This window comes from Meriones unguiculatus, chromosome 3, assembly GCF_030254825.1.
Source record: "Meriones unguiculatus strain TT.TT164.6M chromosome 3, Bangor_MerUng_6.1, whole genome shotgun sequence".
Classification (NCBI taxonomy): Eukaryota; Metazoa; Chordata; class Mammalia; order Rodentia; family Muridae; genus Meriones; species Meriones unguiculatus.
In genome coordinates, this window is record NC_083351.1 from 89502512 (window position 1) to 89527133 (window position 24622).

Below are 24622 nucleotides of genomic sequence, written 5' to 3' on the forward strand. Positions count from 1 at the left end.
GCTGGGAGACACTTAAAAAGGCAACCAACAGGCTCTGAGCTCACCATATGTGTTGAATTGAACTCAACTCTTCTGCATTTAATGAAGACTTCAGCCTTTAGGGGTAAATAAAACATTACTAAACAGAGACGCCTGAATATTTCTTACTGGCTGTAATAATTAAAGCCATGAAAAAAGGTGGTGGGGTTATGTTACTGATTAACTCTTAGATTTGATCAAGACCCAGTTGCCGGTGGCGCTCTGTTTCATGTTTGGCCTGTTAGGTTAACGCCCTGAGCCTGGCCTTGGTGTTCTATTGAGCAGCAGGCCTCCTTCTGTCCCACCCCTCTGCTCCAGCAAAAAGTCTCAGCTGCTACAGTTGAGTCTGAAATCACCCATAAAGTACCATGCATGTAAGATACCTCCCTTATAGAAGGAAGCTGATGGATTCAGGGCCAGCTAGGAGTGAAGGACAATCTGCATTATCCTTTTTCTCCTGAGTTAAGCCCGAGCTAAGGTTGTATTAGCAGTAAAGGGATTTATATGTATCAGTTTCTTATGGCTGCTGTAATAATGTTCCACAAAATGAGCCGCTTAAAACAGTGTTACAATATCAGGAAGTCAGAAGTCCAAGTGAGCCCCCTAGGTTGGTATGGGTGGGGCTGCCTTCCTTGCTGTGTGTTTGGGGTTGGGAAACCAGTTGCTTGCCTCTTGAAGCTTTCAGGGACTTCTGAGGGCCTCTACCCCTCCCTCCATCTTCAGAGCCAGCTCTGCCTATCTGCACTCTCAGGTTCTTTCTCCTCCCTATCTTATTTTGCTAATAAAGACCCTTGCAGGACAGCCTGGACAGTTAAGTGCACTCTGCTCTCATCAGCAAGATTAGCTGATGTGCAGTCTTAATTCCATCTCTGACTACAGTGACTCTTTATTATGTCACCTGAGAATCATAGGATTCAGGAATTTCCATGTTGTCATCTTCCTGCCCACCACAGTAGAAACATGTATGGAAAAGAAATGCAATGGAAAAGAAAAGGTAGTGAATTGTAAAATCTATAGAGCTAATGTTGGCAGACAGTGTCTAGTTTTAGAAAGGACTTTGTGCCAGGAAAAGTAAAGTATGTACACACACAAATCTAAACTAATTGGAGAAAAAGTCCTGTGCCTTGTTAACAAACGTGGGGATTTCTGTCTTGCAACCTAACATGTCTATCTAGCTACTCGGTAGGGAGAAATCTTAAGTGACATATAACATATAACTACTTTATAATTTTGGTAATGGGAAGTTGGCCTTCATACTCAAAAGAACAATCTAATTATATTTGTATTGACTTGTGAGTAATTGTTTGTCTTGTGTTTTTTACAATATATATTTTTAGCATTTCTCTGGGAAAAACTCCATTAAATTACTATTTTTTAAACACAAAAGCCTGTGTTCAAGGACCCATCTGTGTACCTTTCCATGGCTGTGAGCTCTGTGTACGTATGCTTATATATTAGGCAACTTTGCCTTCCCTTTTCTCCACCTTCTTTCTTTCCAGACCTTGGGTGACATTGTCCCAGCCACAGAGTGTTTGCTCAGGCGGTGGGGTAGCGTATGAGCTGTGAGGTGCAATCTTTGTGCACTTGGTGGAGCTGCATCCGTTAGGCTGTCACCAGATTCCCAGGAAGCACCTCTGATAGACATGACATTGGCCTGTAACAGCTACGAAATTGATGGGGTAGGTTTTTAAATGCATTATCTTTGATTTCTCTTTTAAGTTGAACTGTTTTCATATTTTCATCATTTAGTTGCTAAGAATAACTGCTAATAGGCCAAGATGGAAACCTTGATCCTAGTAGGAGACACGTTATATTAATTCAAGACACTGTGCTGGGTGAGAGCACAAGGAGACACCCCAGGTTTCCCAGAGCTCAGGACATCCCAGCAGACAAAGTGGCCAGAAGATGGTTCTTAGGTGTTGAACTTAAAAGACCTGCTGACTGAAGACTGAAATGAGGATAAAACTCAGAGAGCCAAGAGGTGTGCCTTGAGGTGTAAGGCTGCTAAGGGCCTTTCCTTCAGTGACTTGGAGTTCTGCTATGGAAAACATCAGTGGGTAAAGCCCATAGGGAGGCACAGAATGGGGAGGCACCTGGTTTAAAGGTGCTCTGTGCTCCCACATATATCCATGAGTGTGGGTTTGTGAGGCGGGCCATTGTGGTCTTCAAAGGCAGAAAGGCACCTAAGACCCTGGAAGGTTGGAGAGTATCACAGACCCTGCTTCCCTGGTCAGTGGTCTGAGTCTCTGCAGGACTCTGCAGGTTCCGGAAGGGGGCTGGGTGGCCTGCTCCCCAAGGTTCTGTTTGGGGTGTTCCTGCTTTTGGGTGATCCATATCACAACCATGTCCTGCTCTCACAGGACCACTGGCTTCTGTTTTTGTCCTGCACTCTCCGCAGCTGCTTAAACAGGATGACTGACAAATGCAGGTAGCCTGGGAAGAGAGAGAGCCTGACCTGCAAGGGGGAGGTCCTGGGCCCATTCTTTTAAAACATTTCCAAGTTGCATGGACCAATGCCTCTGGTTTGACTTCCATCAAAAGAAGGGGAAGTTATTTTAAAAATAGCTTGAACAGATAGTACTGGGTCTGCTGAGATGCACAACACTGCCTTAAGAGACTGCCTTAAGGACCCAAAGTGTACTCTGTAATTGACAGTGAAAGTTTAATCTCCAATAGGCTTTTGCTTTTAAAGCCAGTGCAGAGCATTGGTGCATGGCTGCTTAAAATCAGCCTTTACTGGGATATTCTGTTGAGTTATGTGAAGAGAGCTTCTTGTCCTTGCCTCTTTGTAATGTATTTATCTTGCTTATTTTCTCAAGCTGAAAACCATTTTGAGGAATTAAGATTTTTAATGATCTTTGTTATTTAAAATGTTAACATCCTTACTAAAAAAGAGTATTGTCTTTCACAAAAGGAGATTAATTATGCAAGACTTCAATTTCTAAATCTTGACTGAGGAACTTGGGAAAAAGTGAGTTTGGGAGGACTGTTTTCCTCTGAAGGGCTGGTCTTTGTGACTGTTGTTCTCCATGTTTATTTGGTCTACAGAACAGGTGTTTGGGAGTTCTTTCTGTATTTTTATTTCCTAGGCTCCTGGTTAGGGTATTAAAGCTTTGAGCTGGGTTAGATACGATGGCTTCGGTTTACGTTTGTCTTAACGATTTCTTTGTACTGTTTAGCCTAGAAATTACTTGTGTTTTGTTTGCTTGCTTCTTTTACACTTTAAGTTGTGCTTAGCCGAAAAGCAGTCTTAGCTCCTAAATAAAAATGGTATTTTGTAAGAAAATAAAATGCTGCATTAATTTTTCATAGTCTTAGACTCCTCATCAAAAGCTGGAACATATCCTAGTGAAAGCCTAAAATGAGATGGAAACCACAATTAGTTAATTTTTTTTTTTTTAAGTCTGTTGTGGGCAGGTCAGGTCACATCGGAAGACTTGTATGTTCTATTTGTGCTGGGGTTATTTAGGGTCAAGCTTTTATTTCATGCAGTAGTTCATTGCCTGATATTTTAAAATAAAATGAAAATAAAAATGCTTCTCACAAACTTACCCTGTAAGCTTGGGGACAGTTCTAAATGGTTGCAGATGACATAGATCAAATCAAAACTGACAAGTAGCATGCAGTAGGCAGTTTTCCTGTGATGCCGTATTTTTCTAAGTATATTTCATGGTTATTATGGTCCTAGTCCCTGAAATTCCACTCAGCATCTAAAACTGGAGTAAAACTTTTAATACTTAGAATTGTAAATGGGATTTTGCCAGATGTGATCTGCTTGTTTTTGGTTTTGCTTGAGCTGGATCTTCACATGTCCACTTCAGCATCCTGCTTGAAGTACTAAGGACAGTGGTGGAGTTGTTGTTGGTGGCAAACCCTAGAAGCTTACTCTGGTGTATCCTTTCCCCTTCTTTTCCCCTGCTCTTTCAGGTACTGTTCTTACGATTTAGAGTCAGCACTCTACTCTTCCGCTCTCCGTCCCTCTCCCTCGGTCCCTCTCCCTCTTTTCTAACACTCCTAATTAGCAATTATGCAGATTGTTTACCAGAAAAACAGCTGGGTAGTTTATTCTTCCTCTACCCTCCCTCCTAGTCCTGCACATTGCTCCCAGGTGACCCAGGAACTGTGGATCTGTGGGAGAAACCAGACTATTTTTTTCAACAGTTTTTTTCTTTCTTTCTTTCTTTCTCTTTCTTTCTTTCTTTCTTTCTTTCTTTCTTTCTTTCTTTCTTTCTCTTTCTCTCTTTCTCTCTTTCTCTCTCTCTCTCTCTTTCTCTCTTTCTCTCTTTCTCTCTCTCTCTTTCTTTCTTTCTCTCTTTCTTTCTTTCTCTCTCTTTCTTTCTCTTTCTCTTTCTCTCTTTCTTTCTTTCTCTCTTTCTTTCTTTCTTTCTCTCTCTCTTTCTTTTTCTTTTTCTCTCTCTCTTTCTTTCTTTCTTTCTTTCTTTCTCTCTCTCTCTTCCTTTCTTTCTCTCTCTCTCTCTCTCTCTCTCTCTCTCTCTTTCTTTCTTTCTTTCTTTCTTTTCATGCCGGTTGTAGCTAGAAAGGTCTTCACGGAAGTGTTCAAGTCTTTGGGACTCAGGTTTGCTAGAGGTTAAGCCCCGTGTAAGGAGGTCCCCACTTAAGTGAATTGGGGGGGAAATGCCATGTTAAGCCCGCCTTTGTTCCCGTCTGAATTGCCGGCTCTGTTGGGACTAGCCTACCTCTTGTGTAAGTGCCGGGTGGGGGCGAACGTCTAATTAGTGGCATTGCGGGGGCGGGGCTGTTAGGGAGGGGCGGCTTTGTGGATTGGCTAGCGTGGACGGGGCGGTGCGAGCCGCCCTTAATGCTGTGGTGACAGGTGCAGGTCCCAGGTCAAGGTAAGGAGAGCACAGCATAGCGCCCGACCTGCCCCGGCTCCCTGCCGGCCCGCAGTCTGTCCCAGAGCGCGCTGCTTTGTTCTCCCACGAGGAGGGCGTTTCTCCTCCGAGAGCGTTCCAGGGCATCGGGATTACAGTTTCTGGCTGGGGAAAAAAAAAAATCAGCAGACAGACGCCCTGCCGTGCCCTGCGGTGGGGAAAGCTTGAAGGACACTTGAGCGGGAAAACAGCGATACAGTGGCTGGTTCCGGCGTTCTCCGGGGAATGTTCAACAGGCTGACTTCGGTTTCTAGACAACTGCAGGTTCTCGCTCTACTCAGATGGGAACCCAGATCGGAGAAGAGGTCGTAATCGCGCTTGACTTTGAAGGCGATTGTTTGGGTTGCCCTGGCGTGCACAGTGTGTTCCTTGTATTTCTGCCTCGCCGTGGTTATTCCTCGCAAAGATCTGAGTTAAGAAGCTAAGTTTGAAATGAACAGGGAATTGCTTCTCAGCTTGTGGCGTTAAAGTGAGTTGATTATGAGATGAACGATTTCTGGGTGTCCTCAATTTGGGGAATCTGCAGTCACCGGGGTTTTGTTGTTTTTGTTTTTTGTTTTGTATTTTTCAGGTTATTTTGAGTTTTACTTGTTTGGCACTTGAGAGTTGCACACGTTTAGGGGTGCACTGTGGTGTTTTGATTAGTGCGTTGTGTAAACTAGAGTTCTGCTTGACTTTGGAATAATGACCGTTTCTGTTGGTGTGTTAACAACAAAGTGATGGAAATGGTAAGAAAGGGGAATATGTGCCTTAGTGACTGAAGGCTTGTTTTAAAGTTTCTCTTTTTAAAATCTAATTATGTAAGAAATTTTCTTTTAAGAAGGAAACCCAGCTTTATTTCTCCCTCTTTAAAAAAAAAAAAAAAAAAAATCAAGAACTGGTAGATTCCAAGGTAATTTATACAGATCTGAAGGTGAAGAGAGGTCTCTGAACAGTGTTTTCAACCAGAGACTAAACAATAAGAACACTTAGAATGCATTAATACTCCAACAAAACAAGTCTGGATTTTTCTAAATGGGCCCATTGTACCTATGCAAAATAAGACATAAAGTGGCCAGAAGCAGAACAGCTTGATTTTTGTGACATTTTAAGCAGTGACTTGGAGCTCTTAAGATTTTAGGTGGCAACTGTCTTGGGGTCACTCACATTCATTCCAGTTCCTGAGAAAGAACTTGCCTGGCCTCGGACCCACTTTAGACCCCTACCTTATATGGATTGTGTATTGCTTGGCAGCACAAAGGCTTCCTGGCTTTCCTAACCCTGGCTCTGTGTTTGCAGTCCATGTCTGCCCTGCTCCAGCCTGGAGCTCACAGTAGACCCCAGGCCTGAGCACCCAGGGCCATTGCTAGGCCTCAGGGTATGTCCCGCATTGGGGTGGCTTTTGTACTTTTTGGTTCTTGTTTATGGCTTGTTTGATCCCTATGTGAGGAGCTTGGCTTTGCATAGGGAGGCTTGGTGAGGTTCTTGACCCATATGATGCACATCTGCAAACAGTGCTGGCCCAGTACAGCCTCTCTACCCTTTAGATTTGTAAAAGACAAATGCACGGACTGAAGACCCATAGCTCCCTTTTTGCTTTTACCCCCTGAAGTTGTTCATTTCTTTTTCCCTTGCATGAATTTTTCAGAGTCAATCCAGGGTATAAAATTGTATACACTGGAACCCCAGAGTATACAAAAATAGAGTCAGGTGTGACTCCCCTGCCTTATACACCTTAAATTACTATGAAAAGTGACTGCCACACTGGGTGGCAGCTGGACAGTGATACCCGAATACATTTTACTAAATAACAACCTCATTTCTTTATTTTTCCAGCAATAATTCATGTAGTGAGATTCAGGCCCCTCTTCCAACACCCTGCTGTTCCTCTGTGGTTGTGGTTGGCTATATGTATATTGCGTATACAACAGAAACCAAATGGCAAATTGTAGACATGTGGGTAGTTTAGATTCAGTAGGAAAGACAAAAGAACATTACAAAATAAAATCCGACCAGAAAGGTATTTATGTTGTTTAGTTGCTTCTGTGAGGAGGAAAGGCCAAAGCCAGAGGTGAGGGAGCATCATTTTTCTGACCTCAGATTAACAGTGAGAGTGAAATTCAATTTAGAAACTGTTTCAAAATGATTGTGCTCCCACCTGAGTGTTTGAGGAGCCCTGCCCTAGGTACTGACTTTCCTGAGCTTCTGTTGCTTTCTTGTCCCTTATTGTTATTAGCTCTAACATGTTTTTGCCGCTTTGTTGCTTTGTTTTGTTTACACTGTGAATTTTAATCCTTGTTAGCAAATTTAACATGGAGGCCAAGCAAATGGAAGGAGCTCTCCTGGAGCCCTGGGCTCCTTAATCCTCATACATCCCAGGTTACTCATTGGCAGATCCTCAACTGCAGTGAGCTTGCCTGGTCTACTGCCTCTGAAGACATTGGAGCCCTCACTGTACAGTGCTGATAAAACCTTTTAGGTCAGGACGTTTGAATTTTAATTCTTTGAATTTGTTCTACTTTAGAGCAAATCTTCTGCTCTGAACCTTTACCTACAGCATGTACATGTGCTTTCAATAGATTCACTCACACCATGAAATTGTTTATTGACGGCTCTTCTTGCAGACATTGTTACCCTGTTACTCTGGCCTGGCCATGTCGGACACTGAATTCATTTTAATAATCATTTGACTATGAAATTTGCGAGTACCTGGCACATGAAACAAATGTAGTTTCACTCTATTATAAATTTCCATAGTTCATGACAAAAATTACTAGAGTTGTGTTTGGGTATGCTTTATCCTGTCTACACTTGAGGATTCTAGCTTTTGTGACAGTGCTTTCTGTAGGAGGTGGGCTGTTCTGCGTGTTCGCACTGGCTCAGGGGAAGCACACCTTCCAGGCTGATGGCTCTGTGGTCATGAATCTGATGCCGCAATTCTGTCACCTTTACAAGAGGCAGAGTTAGCCAAAAAACAAACTCCGCCAAGAAGGATCTGTTGTCTGCTTAGTTATTTAGCAAAAGCAGCACAATTGTAATAACACCACACAGGTTCTCTCACTTTGACATAGTAATATGGGAAATTAGAGAAATATAAGAAAAACTTGTGGGATTGAGTGAATTTATAGTTAACTGTATTTTCTCGTGGGAAAAAAAATCAGTGTTTGATAACTTTCTTTAAATGCCAATATAAAATCCAGGGCTTTGTGTGTATTTACAAGCATTTGGAAGACTTAACATTCTTTCAGTTTTTAAATGTGTTTTCTTTTATCATTGTGTGTGTGTGTGTGTGTGTGTCCATGCGTCCGCATGTCTGTGTACACACACACACAGTATGGATCTGTGGATTGAGCTCCGGTTTTCAGGCTTGCACAGCAAACACCTCCTTGGACAGAAGCAAAGTTTAATATTTAACAATGTTGTCACCAGCCTGTGGTGGAGTACTGAAGCCAACAAACAGTGTTCCTGGTCATGAATACAGCAGACTTCTCTGTGTACCCACAGGGGACAGTGTGTAGCTGGGCTAGCCTTTGCCCTTGGCTGCCGGTTGCCTTAGCTGCACTTCGTTCACAGGTGCACTCTGAACTTCATAAAGTGTACATAAAGTATATATTCTCTCCATTAATTCATCAAGACATATTTACAACAGGATTTAAGAAAATATTTCAGGTTGAGGCATAGGCAGACAAAAGGAGGGGGAGGCAGAGTCTTACGTGGGTCACTTAAAACTTGACTGGGGCTTTCCTTCTAGGTCTTTAGAAATGTTTTACTTGTTGTGGAAATGTGGCTCAGTGGGTAGAGTGCTTGCCTAGCGTGTGCACAGACGCACAGCCATGCGCACGAGGCATACACATGCACCCTCCTACACACACACACACACACACACACACACACACACAGTCCTTGCATGGTGGCACATGCTTGGAATTCTAGAACTCCCAAAGCAGAAGTAGGAACATCAGAAGATCACTGATATCTTTTGTTATGTAGGAAGTCTCAAGCTAGCCTGGGCTACATGAGGGCCTGTCTCAAAAAGAAAAAGAGGAAAGTAGTATTACCCAAAATCAGCCATTTTCTACATTCTATAACTGAGTTCTCCTCTCCACTAGTAACATTTCTAACCATCTTACTAAATCCAGAAGCAGACCCTATCCCATTCTCTGTAATAGGTACATAATATTCCATTCTATAGCTATAAAGCTGTATTTTAACTCAGAACCAGTTAAAAGTTTTGGCAATGACATGCGGGGCTTTAGATTGAGATGAATTGGTAGCTAGCAAGAATTTAGAGTGAAGATATCACTGCTTATAAATTAGAAGATCAATTTTATTAATTTACACAATAATTCAGGATTCATGCATCAGGCATCGTCTAGACTGTGGTGATTTAGGTTAGAGGATTGACGTAAACAGCAAATTTCTGTGTAGAAAAATATGAATACCAGGAGTTCAGTGCTGTTCTTTGGAAATCCTTCAGCAGGGGGAAGGTGACCTGGAGTACTGGGGCTTCTGGTTGATTCTCCCCAGGAGCATGAAGTGGTGGGAGTATTTTCCCCATCACTATGGGTCTGGCAGATTCCAGGCAGGCAGACACGAAAACTTCAAATGTGTTTTGTAAAATCTTTGGAAAATTTCAATTTGAGCATTTAGATGATTCAGTTTCTAAAATATGCAATGGCATATTTTAGTATACACATGGTTGTGGGATCCATCTGACAGGATGGTCTGCTTTCATGTAGTTCACAGAATATGTCCTATGATACTTTGCACGAAGCATGGGTAATTCTTGTAGTAAAGGCTCAAAGACTAGCACATGACAGTCTGACCGTCCCACTTGGAAACAGGGTGATTCTCTGTGCCGTGGACTATTTCAGCTGCTGCCTGCTCCCGGTAGCCCCCATGTTCTTCCCTCTTGTGTAGCAGTTTGGAACTGCCGTGACCAAGCAGTGATTAGACATTCACATAGCAGCTCAAGCTATTCTTAAAATTTCCCAGATTTCAAGTACTGTGGATTCTGTGAACATTTGCCGCTGTTGCAGTGATCATTGCAAAGTGTGGCTATGAGTGTAATTTCATAACCAAAAGTAACTGAAGCTACTATGAGAGTCTATGCCTGTTGGTTAATTTCTGTAGTTTGAAGAAAAAGTATTTTCACTCTTCATTATTTGATAACTTTCATTTGCTAGCAATCTCTGTTTTTATGCTCAAAATAATGCAGGCATGATTTCCTGTTGTTCTAGTCTTGGGTTTAGGCAGTTCTTTAAAATGTGATTAAAGCACATTTAAAAACCCATGCAGAGGACCATTTCACTGCTTTCTCCAGCAGCAGGAGCAGCAGCAGTTTCTGTTTAAGTTTCTAATGCATGGCAGGCACTTTAGTTCTGTCATAAGGTCCTACAGATATTACCCCTGAACATCTACTTTGCCGGTTGATGGTGTACATCCTAACCGGAAAGGAAGCCCTTCCCTGACAGGCAGAGATGACCATGGCTTCCCCTGGCTCCTGTTTCTGTTTATCTCTGGATTGTGAGGACACAGAAGTTCCTGCTCTTGTTCTGAACTTTCTCCATTATATCCTTCTTTTGCTCTGTTGGCAAGAGTCTTTTGCAAATGAAAATTCACTCGATGGAGTTTTATTTTAAGGCTCAGAGCAGTGTCTGTCTTCCTAGGCTCCTCCCATGTCCCTCAGTTGTAGCAAGCACCCATGGACCTGAGTGGGTGGCCTTCAGGCCTATAGGGTGGTAGTTGTGTTTCCTGGAGAAGGTGGCAAGGAAAATTTCCAGTTTGGGAGTGTGTTATAAAATGAAAGGTGTTTTATACCTGTGAGGTCGCCCTTCACCTTCTGCCCCGACTTCCAAAGGTTAGCACATTCTGCCTTGGCCCCTGTTGGGGTTGAATTTCAGCCAGCAAGTCTCCAGCCTACAGGAGAATTTGAGATTTTTCTCCCTCCCCCATTTCTTCTGTTTTGTTCTGTGTAAACAGTTCCTGCCAAAGTAACATAGACAAATATAGCAGAGAATGCTTTTCTGGAAGATGCATGCTCCCAAAGCATTTTTTAACCATTTTTGGGAAGAATTGATCTTTCTGTGTGTTCCAGACAGACTGAAATAAGAGGGGAGGCTGTCGCTATAATGGAAGTGACATCATACATTATTGCCCCCATTGATCCGCTTTTAGTCTCCAGCCAGGATAAAAGGAAATGGCACCAGGGAGGAAGCATGCTTCATTTCAGCTCAGATCCCAGAGTGATAATGGGGTAATAATAGAACTCACGCCACTGTCAGGCTGTGGCTGCATTAGTCTCAAGCTCACTTTGTCTGGAGCTGTGCTGACTTCCTTCCTCAAGCACTGCTGCTGTGCACCAGCTGGGCTGCAAAGGAGGGGCTCAAGGGCTCCCCTTGGCCTTCAAGGCATGCCAGCTGCAGTCCTGACGTTTGTGCCTGTGGAAGCTTCATGGTGAGACTTGTCCTGCCTGTGGCATTTCAGATCCGGGAGGTAAGCTGGCTTTTCTGCATGGCATTGTGCTAAGGTTGTGTGGATTGTCTTATGGGAGCTCTGAGTTACATCCATCCCTGCCTCCACCCATCCACCTACTCCCAGCCCTTCCTCTTGTAAAGGCACTAGGGCTCCTGGTAGGATCCAGGGTTGGTTTTCTTTGTGCTGCTTGTACTTGGACATTGGGGTTGGCGGTTGGAAATGTCACATTTGCTCTCCAAGAAACTTTAAAACTGTTCAAAGTTACGCCACTTTTCTCAATTTTTAAATCTTTGGAAAAAGAATGACGTTAACTTTTTTCTTTGTACATTTCTTCATAATTAACAACTATGAAATCATCAGTATTTATGGCAAGAACAGAGACTTCCACAGTCCTTAACATATAGCATTTGTACTTGACTGACTTCCTGTTGCATCTTGCTTCTTGTGTTTAGTTGAGTAAGTTTTATGGCCTGTGCCATTCTTTTCAAGTACCCATATGATTTAGGCATCTCATAGTCTTATTTTGTCTTGGATTTCCAAGACAGATGCATTTTTACAATACTGAGGCATTTCCTATGTGGAAATAATAACATCATAGATCCCTGTTTGTGAAAAGAAGTTTCTTTTCCTTTGGCAGCTGAAGTCTGGGCATAGCTGTCAGTCCCAGATCTTATACTATTTTCAGTTGGTTTCCCTAGCCTGATGCTCATCAGTAGAGGCTGATGAGCACCACAGTACAGACGACACTTCTGTGTCTCTTGCAGTATCTCCACGGTAGCACAGTTAGCCCCAAAGTTATGTGAAAGTTTATTTGATTTCTATGTGGGTGGGAGTGGGTTAGTCATGCGAGCTGCCAGGACAGCCCACTGCCCAGCACTGCCTTCCGGCACATTTGCAAGTACTTGAGATCTTTCTGTCATGTTATGAGCATGTATCTTGTGTTATTCCCCTTCTATTGTAGGGTGGCTGGACACGGAGCAAATGTGTATTTACAAAGAGGTGTTCATGCCATTAAAATAGTTTTGCTTTAACACATCCTCTTTCCAAGTCTGTAATCCTTTTTTGTGATGTTGCTGAAAACAGCATTAGGCCACTGATTTGTCTCTACTTTATTGTTCGGAGACTACATTTTCCCATGAATCGGAGAGCCAGGTGGCCAGAGGTTGTTTACTGACAGTGCTTTCTCCAGACTAGCAGAGATCTCCCAGCATTAGGGAGGAATGTTGAGCATGGCAATGTCTTCTGTCCCGCCCGCCTCTGAACAAGCCCGCTCTTGCATGAGGGTGTCTGTACCTTTCTGAATGAAGGCAGATGGATTCCTCTGAGGGGTGTGGACCCTCACCCCTTCCCACCTTTTAATTAGAGCCAGATAAATTTAGGAAACAGCCCTAAAGGTTTGAGTGTATATGTCCTCCTCCTTCCCTCCCTCCCTCCCATCTCAGCTGTCTTAAGTCAGGGGGCTTAGTTCTAAATGTTTCCATTGCGTCAATCTTGAGACAACAAAAGCTTTCCATGATCCTTTTCATTCTGTTTGTGTGCAGATGTGAACTTTCTGCTTGGAAGAAAACAGCACACAGGTGTAGATCTGATTGGGCTCACGTGTTAGCAGTTCTCACACTTGTAAACTGGAGTTGTGTTCAGTGACTGAACTGTGGAGGGTAGCCCTGCTTAGGGGCATGGTGACTTTAGCCACAACAAAACCAAGAGAAACATCGGGGTGGCCGGAGGTAAAGGGGCCTTAGTTGGGGACAAGGGAAGACACTGCAGGAGTGTGTCTAGTGTGTAGCCTTTGGGGAAAACATGTATTTTAGGACAAGAGGAGAGAAGCTGAAAAGTTAATGTCTTTTGAGTAGTAAAGTTGGCAGTTAAAATCCTGGTGCTTGCAAGAACCCTCCCTTGACCTAGTGTCAGCCTCTAGAAGTTCAGTTTGCTTAGAAGGATTATTAGTATAACCAAGGCTGGAGGGGTGCCCTGTGTAGACAATTCGGAATTTGTGTAAATGATTGTAAAGCTCTGATTTTAGTATGAACCTCTTTCATTCAGTACCCGTGTATTTCAAGGTTTCTCTCCAAGCTGCTGCTGGAGAGGTGGCCCAGCCTGGAGTGGAGTTGGGGGGTGAGGGAGAGTGGGGATGGGGGAGTGGCTCCCAGCAAGGCCTACAGGGGTTTGTTCCCAGGTACTTTGCTTTGTGTTTTTATCACATACAGACTGTTTTTATGTGTTTTTATCACCGTCTCCCTCCTGTTGCCCTTAGCTATTCCAAACCAGGTTTGGTGTGAAGAGTGAGGGATGAGTGAGAGGGACTGCATGTGGTGTGCTTAGGTGTGCTGATTGCTGTGCTTTTGTCTGCAGCCTGTAAAGTGTGTTACAGTGTCTTAAACTCACAAGTCAGAAAGAGACCCCTCATGAAGAGGAGGGGCTGTGAGAGGAGGCAGTGGGTACATTGCATTTATTTTTCAGGGCTCAGCAGGTAGGGGCCTTGCAGGCTTACTATCTACTTCTGGTAAACTCTTGTGAATGTGCCAAAAGTTGGATACCCTCTTGAGTCCTTGTCCAGCCAGAAACATTTTTGGGAATATGCGTGCCATAAAGGCAAGGCCATTTTGAGCTATTGTGACATTCGATTAAGACAGGTGCCATTTTGATCTTCTGTAAGCACCCAGCATAACCATGGAAAATGGTTTTACCAGACTTCCAGGATATATACATTTGGGGCTGCAGACAGCGTAAACCCTGCTGTATGAGGAAGGTCAGCACATGGTCTCGCCGTTTTTCAGGCATGTGAGAGTACCTGGGTGACCCTGGCTTTGCCGCCCCTGCTCAGAACCTTGGTTTTAACTTCTTGGTGTCTAAGTGACATTTCAAAGGTTGTTTCTTTTGTCTTCAGCTTTCTGCAGACCAGCTCGTCTTGCTTTTGGATTGTCTCTTGGAGCAGACGACCCTGAGCCCCCCTACACTGCATTGTCTCCAGCAGACGTACCGCCTCCAAGAGCAGGATGCAGAGGTAACACAAGTGAAACTGAGGCCCCTGGCGATAGGAAGGTGATGAGCCCACTGCAACCCCAGCCTGTGAGTCTGCTGCTGGCCTTAGCATGATGCCTTGTGCCTGCATGTTAAGAGTCAAGGGCCGAGCTTCCAGCAGCAAGTGAGCAGCTCCTGCCCCTCCCCAGCAGTCTTGAAATGGTTGGAGGCCTAAGTTTTTCCTCCTCCTATGTAAATTATAAAAACAGATGTAAGTTTCCTGAAAGCTTGCACTATGGGGTGGGTCATCTTGTGCTCTGGCGGTGGCGCCTTTCCCTTGCTCATTAAGGAAACTCAGTTCAGATGTGTGGGAGCAGCTTGGCTGCGTTCAGCCAGCACGAGAAAGAAGCCATGTGTAAAGGAAATGAAAAACGAATCTAGCAGCCATGGTTTAAAAAGTAAAATTGGATGCCTGTGGTAAAGCCTTAATATATGTGAGCCTTAATATATTTTTAGCTTATTCGGAACGCAGTTCAGATGCTAGATGGGTTCCAGGTTTGAGAAATACAAAATCATAAATATTTAATGTATTTAATCATCGTAAGAAAATGACAAAAGTTGAGAGAGATGGTCTTTGACATAGAGTTCTGAAATGAGAAACCCTGACTGAGCTTCCCGCACACTCGAGCCCAGCAGCCACCAGCACCGGGGCTGCCGGACCCCTGCAGCCTAGCCCAGCTGAGCAGGGCGGACACAGGCGTGGGACACACATGAGACCAATGGTGTTTTCAGGCTCTTGCTATTCATTTCATTGTCTCTTTGGACTTCTGTTTTACACATGTTGGCTTATATGAAATGTTATAGTGACTTTCAGAGCCTGTGAAGTGGTTACACTGACAAACAGTTCCTCAGTAGCTCACTGGGAGGGTGGTCTTTGTTGCACAGTTTTCAAGTCCACAGATTTAGGAGTAATTGACAGAAATCTGTGGGGAAACAGTGGCAGCCTTTACCACCTATGTATAGATCAAATGCCCAACTGTTCTGTTTCTGCTCTTACCCCTTTTGTTTATCCAAGACTACAAAATGCCAGACTTATTTTTAATTAGTATTTCAAAGACCTTTCTATTTATAGGTAGAGAATTGTGTTTTGACAGTGTTGAATTACACTGGAGTCAAGACTCCTGCAAGCCTGGGGCGGGGGGGTCAGAGCAGGCACCGAACACCTGTCCCTTGATGCCCAGAAGCCAGTTTTCCTTCCTCCTGTGTTGGCATGTAACACATCCTGTCTTACCTTAGAGCCTAATACAGTTACTGTGTATCATGTCTTAACCCTTTGAGAAGGAAGTGTCTCCCTTTTTTGTATATACAGAAACCATATCTTACTGCCCAAAGAGGACAATTTGATTCTGTGATCCTTGGTAACCAGGTGCACGTCATATACTGTGGCTACCTTTACACAGACAGGATCTGACTGTAGCATTCACATTTACCGTCTACACACTGAGAAAGAAATGGTGCACACAGTTCAGGCTCTCCCTTAGGAAGCTGGTGTTTCTTGGACAGCTCACTGAGTGAACAAAGTGGCTTCAGCCAAGAGCTATCAAGGGATGATACAGGGTAAAGATACATAGGCAAATATCTCTAGGCCAAGTATCTATTTAAGAAAAGCCCCTCAGAGGAAACAACACTGAGCAAAAAGACAAAAGGAGGTGACTACACAAGACCAGAAAGATGTGTAGACTTAGTGTGTCAGGATAGTGGCCAGCAAATGTTTTTTGTGATTTATGCAGACGTGCACACAGACACACACACCAACCCACACTTGGGAATACATGGATGAATGCTGCTGTAAGCCAAGGAAAGCTGTGATAAACCTAAAATCTCATTTTGGTATAATCAGCAAATCTCAGGACTCTCGGCATTGCTGCTTCTGGTCACTTTTCACAGCGTTTTGCAGTTGTGGCTCTTGCTGGGCCTGTGGATTTAGACTCCTGCACTCAGGACTTCTGCTAAGCAGGAGCCTCGTGCCAGTGCACCATAGTTATAGCTGCAGCTACTTACGCTGGTGGCTTCTCATCTACTGAAGTTCCTGTGAAATGTCACTCTGACTCACAGAAGCAACAAGATTTTCATCAACCAGGCTTTCTAGAAACATCATAATTTAAGTTTGAATTCTGTTGACTAGGTAGCAGGAGCTAAACCATCAGCTACTTTTATTTGAGTGACACTCCTGGGGAAAAAAGTTGTTAACTTGGTTATTTCTTGAGGTTTCCGACTTGGTTCTCACTATTGCCCTGTGACTGAGCAGTCAAGGGAGTCCCACTGAGTTGCCAGGGATCTCAAATACAAAGTAGGAGTCACTGGAAAGATGGCCAAACAGACCTCTGTGGCAGGTATGTGCCTCCCATGAAGAGAGGCAAGGTAAGTTAGGTAGGCCTTCAGTGTTCTGTGCAAGTCACTGTGCAAGCTCTGGGTCTGGTGTTGAATGAGGGGTTTAATACAGAAAGGCTGGAACAATCCATGATTATAGGGAGGGTGTTTCCAAGACCTGCTGAAAGACTGTCCTGCCGTTCCTCTGACTGAAAGCGTGTGTGGATGGGCAAGGTTGAGAAGAGAGCTGCTACCTTGTGGCTCCAGCTGGCCGAGTCGTCCCTCATGACAAAATGCAGTGCACATCCCTGCCATTGGCTGAGCTGTACTCTCGGTGCAGCAACTAAGAGTCTGGACCAAAAGAAACTCTGCTGCAGCTTCACATAAAGTAGGGAGACAGCTCAGGATGGCCTTTGCATCCGCATTCCTCCTCTTCTCTGAGACCTGAGTTGCTCTTACTTCCTGCCCTTGCCCTGTTCTCCACGCTTGACTCTGTTGGTGAGGACGTCTTGCTGTGTTGTACCTCGAGGGTAATAGTGTTGCTTTGGGGCATTTGTGTGTCAGAGGTTATAAGGGTCAGCTCTGAACTCCTTCCAGGTTTTACACCCCTTTTTCTGTCATTAAGAAACTGCTGTGAGGGGTGGTGCAACTGCAGGACAAGGTCTTAAAGTACCACTGTGGCAGGAGGTGATGGAATGACTCTCTCTCTCTCTCTCTCTCTCTCTCTCTCTCTCACTGTTGTGGGCCGTCCTGTATCTGTCATCTTGATCAAGGGCCACCTTGATGTTCCTTGGCCTAAGAAGTAACAGAATCCTAGGAGTTGGGCACCTTTACACACAGGGTTGGAGCTATCAGCCCTGGGTCTGGCTTCCTTCAGCCAGGAATGAAAACAAGTTCACGGGAAACTTAGTCCATAGAAACACTTGTGTGGATTCCTGGGTGAGATGCTCAGACAAAGAGCTAGGAAAGTTTAAATATGTACTGGATAGTTGATTTTGGAACAAAATCCTTATATAAAATCCCTCTTAAGGGTTGGTAAGATAGCTCAGCAAGTCAGTGTGCCTACCACCAAGCCTAAAGCCTTGAATTCAGTCCCTTGGATCGACATGACAGAAGGTAGAAAACACTGTCCTCTGGACTCCAGTGTGTACTGCGATACATATGCTTCATATATACACGGAAAGTAAACATGTGATTTAGGGACCAGAGAGATGGCTCAGTGGTTAAAATCAGATGGTGCTCTTGCAAAGGACCTGAGCTCAGATCCCAGCAACCACAACAAAATTCACTAAACACAGTCAGTTTGTGTAGTTCACCTGTGCACATTTCAATCCCGGACATTTGACACAGTCAATTATTGAAATTAGCTGATCTCAGGTGGCTCATAACCATCTGTTATGCCAGTCTGTCCACTTCCTTTACCAGGTTCTGGCACAAATGTAGTAAGCACGCATAAACCCAGCCACTCACACACACATAGTATGCTTATATACTTAGGCAAACACACACATTTTTAAAAAACAAATTTTTTAGGTCTCATCAGGAGTGGCTGCATTGCATTGTCTTCCTCTGTGGCCAGGTAAGGCTGCTCCCCCCTCAGGGAGAGGTGATCAAAGAGCAGGCCAATCAGTTCATGTCAGAAGCAGTCCCTGTTCCCATTACTATGGAACCCACTTGGACACTGAACTGCCATGGGCTACATCTGTGCAGGGGTTCTAGGTTATCTCCATGCATGGTACTTGGTTGGAGTATGAGTCTCTGGAAAGACCCCTGTGTTCAGATTTTTTGCTTCTGTTGCTCTCCTTGTGGACCTCCTGTCCTCTCCAGATCTTACTATTTCCCATTTCTTTCATAAGATTCCCTGCATTCTGCCCAAAGTTTGGTCATAAGTCTCAACATCTGCTTTGATAGTCTGCAGGGCAGAGCCTTTCAGAGACTGTGGGAGTCTGTGGGAGGCTCCTAACTTGTTTCCTGTTTTCTTCTTCTTCTTCTGATGTCCATCCTATTTGCCTTTCGAAACGGGGATTGAGCATTTTAGCCAGAGTCCTCCTCCTTGATTAGTTTCTTTAGGTGTACAGATTGTAGTAGGATTATCCTATATTATATGTCTATGAGTGCGTATATACCGTATGTGTCTTTCTGCTTCTGGGATAGCTCACTCAGGATGATCCTTTCCAGATCCCACCGTTACAGACTAGGATTGGAAGGAAGAAAAAGAAACCTTCCCCTACCAGTGGACTTGGGGAGGGGCATGCATGGAGAAAGGGGAGGAGGGAGGGAACTAGAGGGGGGACACAAAGTAAAAAAAAAAAAAAAAGTGTAATTAAAAATAAAAATTAAAATAAAAAAAGAATGAATTGAAAATAAAGACCATCAAATTGACAATGTGGTTCAGAGGCAGAGAAGTAGAGTAGCACGCACAAGTGTGATACTGTCACCCTTTGACTCGACTCACATATTAAATTTTTCAACTCCTTTACTGAAGATTACATGTGATAAACTATTTAAAAAGTACAAAAAAACCCACAAATTTTTAAAAGTGATTATAAAAATGCTTGTGATCCCTTTAAAATAGTGAGTTCCTTTTCTCTTCCTCTTCCTTCCTCCTTCCTCCCTTCTTCTTCTTTCCACCCTTCTTCTTCTTCCTCTTCCTCCTCCTCCTTTCTTCTTTCTTCTTCTTTCTCTGTCTGGTGACACATCATCAGCCCCAGGGGCTAGAACATCAGGACAGGTTCCCAGCCAGCTTGGGCTACATAGTAAGACCCAGTCTCAGACTACCAAAAGAAAGCAGAGAGTCACCAGGATGAAACAGGAATAAGAGCTGGGTAGAGCAGCACACTTTTATTCCAGCACTCAGGAAGCAGACACAGATAGATCTCAAGTGAGTTTGAGGCCAGCCTGGTTTACATAGACACTGTCTCAAAATAAAAGAGCAAGAACCCATAATGGCCGTGTGTGCCCATCCCTGAAGTACACCTGGTTCTTGATTTCTAAGCACCCAGGTCAAGACATGGACTTTGCAGTGGGCTGCATTTGGGTCACAGAGCCACGGCCAGGTGGTGGCACGTGTTTGCCATCTCCTGGCTCCACTTTCCTCATCAGCACAGCATTATCTCAAAGGTACATCCAGCATTGAGGGGCGCGGGTGTGTTTCTGACCACTGCCAGCTGGAGACGTGATGAAATCTTTGCTCGGGGGTTTTATATCTGATTTTGTTTTCCTTGGAAACTGTGTGCTGTCTGAGTAGGCTCTTGTCAGGATGTGCTAGCAGATTGGAGCCCTCAGTTGGAAATCCACACTCTAGAATGGTATGATAGTATCACCAGCTCTCTAGACTCCTTCTTGGGGACTTAAGAGAGGTTCCTGAGCCTTGATTTTTCTGGGGGGATTAAAATGAATCTATAAATACTTGGTTAGTGGAATTATTAACAAAGTAAGATTAGGAAAAGTGTAAGACTACTAAGAAGATGGGAACAGCCTTGGTTCTGTTCTAGGGTGGTTTTCTGGGCCGTCGTGCCAGGGGTGAAATCCAGGGCTTTGTGTATACTAGCCACATGCTCAGCCACTGAGCTAGGCAATAACCCAGCTGAGCATACCATTGGTTAAATGTGGTTTCTGTTCTTGGGCAGGCTGGCTCTTAGCTGATAAGAGTTCATGCTGTCTTTATTTCTGTTTTGTTGTTGTTGTTGTTTTGTTTTGTTTTTTCTACATGAACTAAGGGAGAGAGAGGGAAAGCTCAGCTACTTGTATATGTTGTCTTCCTGCTTGTGAAATCCCTTTTACTTATGGTCACAGGATTCCTGGTCTTTGGGTTGGTTGGTGTGTGTTTTGCTCCTGGTATGGGGATAGGGATGGGGTGAGGCTGGAGATAGAGTGGGGATGAGGTGGGGATACTGCAAATGAAGGTTCCTCAACCCCCACTCTCTAATACTTCACTGTTCCTTGTGTGGTGGGTAGTTAGCAGCCATGGCTCCCCTGTACATGAGGCTTGCTTTCTCCCATTGTAGGACTCCAAATGTCTGCAGATACTGCTATTTCCTGAGGGGCAAAGTCCCTATGAAGAAACCGGGGCACTCTTTAACATAGCAGTAGGTTCAGAAAAAGCAGTTTTTAAAATCTCACGATGAATTGTCTAGCACTTCGTGATAGCCTAGAGTATATGGAGTACAAAGATGGCACACAGCCACCTGGAGCCCATTCTGTCCCACCCAAAAGCTTTAGAGAATGTAGCCGTGGGATAGGTGGGTTCTTCTGAGAGAAGGGAAAGAAAGACCTGCGAATGACGGTGGCAGCAGACTGGTACTGAGCAGTGAGCCAGAGTTGTGAGACACAGCATCTGTTGCACTTCCGTGTTGACTGCCGGTGGAGAAGCATGCAGTCTTCCATAGACCCTTCTCCACCTTACTGGCTGTGTTAGGGAGCCTGCCTAGTCTCAGCCAGTGGCTCTGGTCCTCCTTGCCCCCAGCAGAGCTTAAGGAGCAAGAATAGTCAGAAGCTGACCTTACTGAGGCTGGGTGTGCCTCTGCAATGCACTCCTGGGTTTGAGGCAGTCTGTGTACAAGCTCTGTAGCAAATCTTTGGTACCCGTGGCCCTGTCCTGGGAGGTCAAGGCCTACAAGTTAAAATAATGCCAGTGTACCAGCTGCCTCCCCACAGTTGCTGGAGACCCATGCTGGCTGCCCTGGGTATCAGTGATACAGGGCCTCATTGCTAAGACAACTACCTCATCAGTCACCATCCAGTGTTGTCAGAATGCATCACTTGTGACAGGAAACTTTTTTAAAAGAGATATATTTATATATTATTTATACAGTGTTTTGTCTGCATGTATACCTGCAGGCTAGAAGAGGGCACCAGATCTTACTATAGATGGTTATGAGCCACCATGTACTTGCTGGGATTTGAACTCAGGACCTCTGGAAGAGCCACCAGTGCTCTTAACCTCTCAGCCATCTCTCTAGCCCGACAGGAAACTCTTGAGGCAGGTTTTCAGATTGAATATAAACAGGAAACTAATGTAGAACATGAAATGGCAGTAAGGGAACTGGTATCCAAGGTAGAAGTTAAGGTTAGGTGTGGTGGCACCAGTCTTTAATTCCAATACCTGGGAGGCAGAGGCCTTGGAATTCAAGGCCAGCCTGGTATGCATCTCACAGAGAAATTCCTGGGGACAACTTGACTATTGCCTCTTCCTCTTGGCAACTCGCAGATACATAGTGTTCAGAGCAGTGGACATACACCTCTATGGTACAGAGGGAGCCACATGCTTCAGAGTCCAAGCCTTAGCATGGAGCTTTTCATCTTCTGTATGAAAAGCCAGGGAAGTGCTTGTGAGCTAGAGTAGATGGACAGGCCTGTCTATAGCCCTACCTCTTCTGACATGGAAAAGAGCATCCTGAGCCTGCCTCTCTTGCTGTGTCTGCATTCCCTTCCTTTGCTGTCTTCTCACATCCTTCCAAGTCAGAAAAGTAGTGCTTATAATTCTTGAGTATAGCTAGGCATGGTGGCTCACAGCTTTAATCCCAGCACTCAGGGAGGTGGAGGCAGGTGGATCTCTGTGAGTTCAAGACCAGCATGGTCTACAAATCAAATCCAGGACAACCCAGGCTACAAACATGCACACACACACACACACACACACACACACACAAAGAAAGAAAGAAAAGAAAAAAGAAGAAAGAGTTAAAGAATTTCTTTCATAGTTTTCTTTCTTGTTACTTGAGTCAGTGTCCACAGAAGCTTTCTTTGGAAGGGTAGCAACAGTCTCATCTTTTCTGTGATAAAGGGATATTATTTATTTATTTGCTAATTTGCTTATTTATTTATTTTTGGTTTTTTAAGACACCGTTTCTCTGGACTCCCCCTGTAGACTAGGCTGGCCTCGAACTCAGAAAGATTCTCCTGCCTCTGCCTCCTGAGTGCTGACATTACAAGCATGTGTCACCATGCTCAGTGAAATTTTTTTTAAGATAACCCAAAAAAAAAAAAGAAAAAGAAAAGTAGAAGTCGAGATTTTAATGTTCTCTGTTCCTGGAACCGGAGACTTCTAACTGTAAATTATTCCAGCACACTGGCTAGTCAAGTCTTTATTAAATGGGTAGACATGAACAAAAACCTGAGCCCAGAGAGCATGTGCTGGTCCTTTTCTTCAGAGAGATTATTTTTGAGGGAGTCATGGGCTGAGAGTTAGCTGCTAAAAGAAGTGCACAAGGGTTGAAACATCAGGGTGAGCCTGGCTTAGAGCAGAGGCTTTCTGCTCAGTCCTCACTGTGCTTACAGCTCTGGGTGACTACACTGGGGCCTCCGAAAGCAGGCCTGTGCCTGCTTGGTCACTGTTTCTGCCTCTTTTGTTGGAGGAGGAGGATGAGTGGTGCTGTTCCCACCTGAATTCAGAACCACTTTGAAAGGTGTCACTGCTGAGTGAAAAGTCTTGGGAAAGGAAGTGCCTGAATCCAGTGCAAGCCCCATGTCAGCTCCACATTCTCCTGGCTGGCACCAGGCCTTTAATGGTCATGAACAGAGTTTTCTGTGTATAAGGGGAGAGGATAGGGTTCACACACAGGTGAGGCTGCTGTGTCCTGTTGCACTTGCATTTGTATTTGACAACTGTCGCCACTCTTGGCCCTACATTTGTATTTGACAACTGTCGCCACTCTTGGCCCTCCCTGTGCACCTTGTCTGCTGTGTGGTAGCTCCAGCACTGAGGCATCACTCAGTGTGTGTCCACAAAGGGACACAGGCACGTTCTGATGGTGTTCAGCCTCAGGTGGTGTTTCTCCAGGGTAATCTGTCTTTGCAGTGGCTGGAATTACTTGCTCACCATCCCTCATATTTGCAAGGCAAGAATTTTACTGACTGAGCGATCTTCCCAGTCTCCATGTGTCACTGGCCTAGGTTATACACCAACTACACTAAGATTTAACACTGCTATGGCTTTACAACAGCAACTGAAGTAAGGGCTAAATGCCTTTATTAGAAAAACAATGTTTTAAGTTCCAGTCCTTTGGGAGCGTCGAGCAGTGAGTGAGGAGGAGCAACAGAACAGATGCTGAAAGTTTTGTGTGGCACACAAACCGCAGATGACAGTTGTTTGGTCTCAGAAGAAAGAGCAGGTCAGTACCTACCATTGCAGACCCTGCTGAGCACTTCTTAGCTGCAGTGCCTTCAGCCTGCAGCCGCTGTGCCTCTCACCAGCAGTGAACCCTCTTTAAAGCAAGTAAATCTAATTTAAGCACACAAATTGAAAAAGCAGGGTTGTTTATTGCAATGTAGACTTATTAACTTACAAAAGCCCCAAGCCTTCATCTTTCTGTTTAGAGATATAAAATGAAACTCCAAATGAGGTTTAATGGTCTTCCCAGATCATGTTCCCTGGACCGATTTTTTTTTTCCCTTTAGCAGTAAATTTCAAAATCAAAAGGACTGAGAAAGAAAGGGGCTTCCTGTCATAAATAGGATGGGTGGTATTCTTCAAAGCATTTTATAGCTTCCAACTGTGCGTTATAATTTCAAAGTCACTGAAAGCATTCTCCATTTGCAGAAGTGCTATCCATTCAGAAGTAAGCAGCAACCAAACACTGTGCTTGAAGGCCAGTGGGGTCGCCATGCCACTGCTAAATTTGCTTTCACCAACTCTGCAGCCACCTAGTGACACAGCTTGGCCCCCCTTCTCACTCCCCCACATTGGCCTGCCCCTACTCGGGTTCCATAACAGAGCTAGAGGCTACCATTTGAGACTGATATTCTAAATGTCACAAAAGTGATGTGAGGATTTAAATTGCTATAACTGTCAGTAGATGCTGAACTTCTAGGGTGTTCTAGTAATTATACTTAAAAGTTTGAAAAATACAGAGACTTGGTTGATGTAGTAGTAAGCAGGCCCTGGGGAGGCTGGAATTCAGTTAAGCACTGAGCCTCTTAGCTGC

General features: G+C 44.4%; 1 protein-coding gene across 20 annotated transcripts in view; it reads left to right on the forward strand.

Annotated features, from left to right (window-relative positions):
- The window catches only part of Aopep (aminopeptidase O (putative)), a 293944-nt gene that overhangs the window by 257233 nt on the left and 12089 nt on the right, over positions 1-24622 (forward strand). For 16 of the 20 annotated variants that reach the window (XR_009590801.1, XR_009590803.1, XR_009590798.1 and 13 more), the window contains one exon: positions 14254-14370. Coding sequence is in view for 12 of the 20 variants with exons in the window: in XM_060380316.1 (XP_060236299.1) it covers positions 14254-14370 (117 nt within the window). In the remaining 8 variants the exon portion in view is untranslated. Of the gene's footprint in view, positions 1-1517; positions 1698-14253; positions 14436-24622 lie in introns of those variants that run through there. The other 4 variants (XR_009590800.1, XR_009590804.1, XR_009590802.1 and 1 more) reach the window with 4 other exon arrangements.